This window comes from Dipteris shenzhenensis, chromosome 18 (genome assembly GCF_047967505.1).
Source record: "Dipteris shenzhenensis isolate YYH24624 ecotype China chromosome 18, Dip_SZ_1.0, whole genome shotgun sequence".
Lineage (NCBI taxonomy): Eukaryota > Viridiplantae > Streptophyta > Polypodiopsida > Gleicheniales > Dipteridaceae > Dipteris > Dipteris shenzhenensis.
Genome location: NC_141613.1, coordinates 18,391,601 through 18,397,469, shown reverse-complemented (window position 1 = coordinate 18,397,469; position 5,869 = coordinate 18,391,601). Strand labels below are relative to the sequence as shown.

At 44.4% G+C, this 5,869-nt stretch overlaps 1 protein-coding gene across 1 annotated transcript; it reads left to right on the top strand.

Moving 5' to 3' along the window:
* Positions 1-1,821: 1,821 nt before the first annotated feature.
* LOC147890893 (gamma-glutamyl peptidase 3-like) lies at positions 1,822-4,536 on the top strand. Its single transcript, XM_087390002.1, has 4 exons — positions 1,822-3,011; positions 3,262-3,417; positions 3,556-3,723; positions 3,938-4,536. The coding sequence occupies exons 1-4, from the start codon at positions 2,685-2,687 to the stop codon at positions 4,079-4,081; spliced, it is 795 nt and encodes a 264-aa protein (XP_087246128.1). The 5' UTR covers positions 1,822-2,684; the 3' UTR covers positions 4,082-4,536.
* Positions 4,537-5,869: the final 1,333 nt, after the last annotated feature.

The following is a 5,869-nucleotide window of genomic DNA, read 5'->3' as shown; positions in this document are numbered from 1 at the left end:
CATTGGCAGAGGTAACGAGCTTATATGTGGTCCAATCCCATGCATGCTAAGGTTTCATCACTTGTTCATAGCAATTAGGATTCTTCAAACCTAAAATGGTGGCTATAACAAATTGACTAGTCTTCATAACATCTAATCTTAACTATGAGTCTTTAGTCTATTGGGGTCACATCTCGGAGTGAACTTTAGATGGGTGTCAAAATAGTCTCTCTCACTCTAGGAGACAAATATGTAGGAGTGCACTATTGCACTCAATTCACTTCTGAAAGGGCTACCAAGCCTTATGTCTTATAGAACTATGGCCCTTAGAACCATGATCAAAATCAAAGAAAGCCTAACAAACACCTAAATCCCAAAAACTATTCCTATATCAAAATTGGCCTCATCAAGCAAAAAAATTCGACACCCACATTAACTTTTCCACCTCACAATCCAACCAAATGATTTGATACCACCAGATAAAACACAAACTCAAGGTTGGGCACACATACAAAAATCTTGTCCAATGTTGAACCAAACTCGTGAAGATTATGGCCACATGAAAATCAAGCTTAGGATGCTTGACCTAGTTGTCAAGAAGTTCCAATCCCCTATCATATTACCACTCATTGATACACCTCCATCGTGATTTCATTGACTTAAAGCAACAACACAAGACCCCTTACTCACATTATCACATGGGTTTTCAACCTGTATGTGGGTGAGCAAATGTAGCTTTTCGTTATATCCAAGGAAAATTACAAGGAATCAAGATGTGTAAGATTCGATCCACAAGTAAGCTTTTGTCGGAGTGTCAAGTGAAGCACAAGTAAAGCATGTCATCTCCCATCTTTGGCGCTTGCTAGTGACAAAAAAAAGTTGCTAGCATAAGAGTATAAAAGTATCCCCAAAGAAATGTTGATGCTAGTGGAAGCATGCATGTCCGTGCCGAGAACGGTACATCCAACATTATTAAAGAGAAGGGTAAAAGGGATGGAGATGGGCGATGCCTATTCGGCCATTGCCGGCGTCGAGAGCGAGCAGATAGAGCGCCATTGAGTGGAGTTCAATAGGGGTGGAGGTGGGCTCCGGAGCGCGAGAGCGACAGAGGGAAGAGGAGGAATTGGGCAGGTTGGGTTAATAGGAGGAGTAGTGGCTACAGAGAGAGAGAGAGAGAGAGAGAGAGAGAGAAGGAAGCGACAGGTTGGGTTAACAGGAGTAGTGGCCAGAGAGGCAAATAGAGGGAGGGAGGGAGAGAGAGAGAAAAGGTGGTCGTGCAGACGGAAGGGGGAGGAATTGATGAAGGTGGCGAGAGAGCGGCAGAGAAAAAGAGGAGTTGGGCATGTTCGCAGGGGATAAAGAAGAGAGTTTCGAGAGAGAGAAAGAGAGAGAGACAGAGAGAGAGAGAGGCGGGGCGTTGGCACCGGTTCACGAGTTGCATGTGATTGATGAATGAGAAGGAAAGTTGAAGAGAGACAAAGAAAGAAGGAGAATGAACAAGTGGGGAGACAGACAGAGAAAGAAGCGTGGGGAAGGGAAGGGAAGGGAAGTCGTGTGATTCTTGATGATTTGATCGATGAGAAGGAAAGGTAACAAGACCGGATTTCTGTGGCACAAGACAAAGAGATAATACATCTATTCTATTTGTGTGCAGAGTTTGCACCCACATTGGAATTGAATCATGCATGCTGCGTGCACTCTGGATCAATTCAATCGCCTCTGAGAAAGAGATCAAACATGCCAATAAATTTCTCAAATCTCTGATTCACCATTGCCCATATCTCTGATTCACCACCATAGCCACCTTTCACCCAAATAATCTGAGTTGCCCCCCCCAATCTCCATAGCCAAATCTCTCTCTTTCACCATAGCCTCCCTTTCAAATATCTGAGATCATTTATCTGAAATGACCAAAATCTCGCAATTGCCATAGCCAAATCTCGGATTCAAATATAGCCATCCTTCCCACTCAGAGATGCTCCATGATCTGAGATGAGACTGCATCATTCATCTCTCTCTCAAATCACCCTCACCATTTCTTTTTCCTGCTCAGTAGAAACACCCATCACCATAGCCAAATCATAGCCAAATCTCTGATCTTCACCATAGCCATCCATCCTTCTTCACCCAGAGACGATGAAGAATCTGAGATGAGAAAGCATCATCATCTTGCTCTGGGATCACCGGAACCATAGCCATTTCATCTTGACAGTGGACAGGGAATCTTGAGGGAGAGAGCACGCTCCCACAAAGGGTGCAGGTTCGTCTCCTCCCTTTTCTGCATCTGCCACATTGCCGTGAGTGCCAACCGCATCTTCCCTGCTTTCTGCTGCGTGCGTTTTTTTGCGAGTATCTCGCCCCTTGACTCCCTGCTTTGCCGCCCTTCCAGCCTCACAATTTGGCCTAAACGATCAGCATTTGGTCTGCACCATCGAAATCTCGTGTCGACAATCGTGCTTATCTCCCCCTCCCTTGCACTTTTGCCTGCCCCTTTGCTCCTCCCCTTGCCTTTTCTGTTGTGAAAGTAGCCTTTTCCACCTCCTGCCGAAAGCACCCACCTTGCCATTGCCGTAGTAACGTCCATTCCGAGGGCCCTCCTTGTCTACGCCCGTTTGAATGCTCTCTTGATTAGTGCTTCCGGCAATATAAGGGACATTGGCGCTTGGCTGCTTTGTCTTGGGATGATTTAGATTCCTGGCGCCAGTATGACAGTCGAGAACCTGCCCACGGGTCGCCGAGTTGCCGTTCTGCTCGCAGGCCATGCTTCGGAGTACATCAGAAAGGCTCACGGAGGAATATTCTCTCTGTTCAAAGGACTTTTGAGCGATCCCGGCGAAACTTGGGACATGTTTCCGGTGATAGATGGGGTCTTCCCTTCGGAAGAGGAGTTGCACAAGTACGACTGTTTCATTGTTACGGGAAGCTGCCATGATGCACATAGTGATGAAGAATGGATACTGAAGTTGTGCGAACTTATTCGGAAAGTGCACAAGCAAAAGAGAAAGCTGCTAGGAATATGCTTCGGGCACCAGGTACTAGGACCGTCGAAACTGGGGGATGGATGATTCTCAAACTACCCGCTCGAAGCATGTCCTTTCCTTCGATTTTCTCTGCTCTGCAAGGCCGGAGAATCCAAGCCAAAGACGGCAATTGAAGCCTTGTGGGCTGCATGAATCTCTTATGCGCCCTTGTGCGCGCAAGCGCTATTCATCAGCACGCATCTTCCCACCGTCCCACAGCAGGTTTTCTTAATTGCTGGAACGGTTTGTGTTGTTTCGATAGGTGATAAGTCGCGCTCTGGGAGGAAAGACGGGCAGAGCTGTTGTTGGGTGGGAGGTCGGCCTCAAGAAGGTCACAATTGCCGATGCTTTGGTTTCGAAGCGCTACGGGCTGAAGCTTCCTTCGACAATTAGCATTATCGAGATACATCAAGATAACGTAAGATGTTCAAACTAGCTTGTCAAGAGCCTCCAATGCGCATCTCTCCTGTAGAAGTTTCTTGTATAAGTGCTGCTGCAAAGTGGAAATCATTGACCAATTACAAAAACGATATTGATGTGACGGTCTGTGCAACAGGTTTGGGAACTGCCACCCGGTGGAGAACTTCTTGCCTCATCTGCGAAGACGAGCATTGAGATCTTTGCAGTAGGAGACCATGTCCTCTGTATTCAGGGCCATCCTGAATACACTGACGACATAACTTTGGACATACTCCATATGTGTTTCAACAAGAATATCATGCCGGTGCGTCCTGGTGGATTAGAATGCATTTGATTTGGCTATCGTAGTCGTCCTTGTGTGTGTCGGGAGCGTTAAGAAACCAATTCAGCCTTTTGTTTCTATTGAAATTCCGTTCCCACTTTGAACATTGGTTCTAGGCGTTGAGCTGTGAAAAAAGCAGGTCTGGTTTGATTGTTCAGGAGTGGTTCGGGGCTATTTACTTGCCTTTTGGATGCAGGGAGATGTAGTGGATCAGGCAAGGGCGTCTTTGAAGGAAGGCAAACCTGATCGTGAGATATTGCAGCAGCTGTGCAAGTCTTTTTTGAAGGGTTCCACATCTGAGATGAATCGTTACAATTTCGAGCCTGTACAAGGGGTGTAAGAATGTTCTGCTGGGCGTACTATAAAACGCTTGATGTAGCTGGGTGTGCTATGATGATTTGTTACAATATGCCCAGCTCAAAATTGTTTGATGGTGAATATATTCATCCTAACAAACATTGAATTGATTGCTTCAATTTGAGTAAGCAACATGCAAAGATTTGTTCAGCTTACTCCTTAATTGTGTATTTGTGAGCTCGGTCTTGGTCAATAATCAAGGGCTTAAGTGAGACACTTTAATTCTGCTTCTAAGTTGTAATAGGGGAATAAGATCAGATAATTTGTGTGATATTTTAGTATGTAATGCTCCACAAAAGGGCTTGTACTTGAGTCTAGACTCTAGAGTCTGCTTGAAGTCTGGTAAAATTGAGTATGCTTCCAGAGATTAATGTATGATTCTGGATTCTCTCGTATCCAGACAGCAGCTTATGCTAGGGTAAAGTAAGAGCGCTTATTTCATCGTTTATTTTAATTCTATTGTGGAGTATCCTAAGGTCTCTCTCTCCCTCTCTCCCCTCTGTCTCTCTCTTTTGTGTTTGAGTGTCCCGCATTGTGTACCTTTGTTTTTTTTTTCAAATTCTCTTTGTTGGCCTTACCAGTGGTCTAGGGATACGTGTTACATTTTTTCTATTCTGGTTGAAAGTCAAGGCCATATTTCTTCTGCCTCCCTCTTAATGATCCACATATCACCTTCCTGGGCACCTCTACGTGGCATCTTCAGCATAGCAGGGCTTTAGTAGTTTGCCACCTTATTTGTCTTTGACGACGTATAGTACAGCAACTACAGTTCATGTGCAACGGGTGTGAATCCTGTCTCAAGCCTTAAAATATCTCTCTCTAGATTTCATATTCAAAGCTCTAAGTACTGATGTCTCATGAAATTGAGTTTTATACTTGGAATATGCTGATTACTTTTGATTTGGAAGAAGGGATGCTACATTCCAGACTAATATATAGTCTGCCTCTGCCCTGCTTGAAGTGTCAATCCAGAATACTAGAGGCTGGGGCTTAGTGGTAGAGTTTGAACACAAATTCTTGTCGGGATCTTTGACTATCTACATCAAGGATAATAAATATTAGGAGGGGGGTCTACAACCCAATGCTCGTGTATGAAGACCTCCTCACTGCTCTCTATGAATTGCAAGAAGATGAAAACATGGCTGCCTCGAATGACTGTGTAGATGCAATGGCATGTTGGTTCACAAGGCCATACTCAATTGGATAAAGAATTGAGGCTCCATGGGGCTTGCTTTATATATTGTAGCCCACATGTAGCTTGAACCATTGCAGGCTAATATTGGAAGTAAACTTTCAAAGCTCCAATTTATATAGTTCAACCTATGGATCAATTACTCGAATAGACTCATGGCCTTGTAGCTAGATTGTGTGCATGATGTATGTCTATGACATTGCCAATTGTTGCAGATTTTAAATTTGTGGAGTTGATTGTGAAACAGTTTGTGAGCTTGGTGATTCTATGACCTTGCCCTTTTGGCACTAGTGAAGTCTATATTGATGTATGTGGTCATTGGCATGGGCTGAAGCATGTACATGTGTGCGCAAATGTCATATACATGGAGTAGTGGGTAGGAGTTAAAGGGCACCCTAAAGGGACATGGGTCATGTAGTCCTCATGCATTTAGCCTGTTGAGTGAATGCGATTCAATTTGTTGTAAGGAGGCTTAAGTTTGATTCTAGGTTCAGGAGTCTTGTTTATCAACATGTTGTGGATTCGGTCTTAGACTTGGAGCATCTGAGGGAGATGCTTTTTTAATTTCAATGTGTGAGT

Coding starts and splice junctions, on each gene's coding strand:
- LOC147890893 (XM_087390002.1), top strand. CDS start 2,685: ATGACAGTCGAGAACCTGCCCACGGGTCGCCGAGTTGCCGTTCTGCTC. Junction 3,012..3,261: donor GAATATGCTTCGGGCACCAG/GTACTAGGACCG, acceptor TTGTTTCGATAG/GTGATAAGTCGCGCTCTGGG. Junction 3,418..3,555: donor TCGAGATACATCAAGATAAC/GTAAGATGTTCA, acceptor TCTGTGCAACAG/GTTTGGGAACTGCCACCCGG.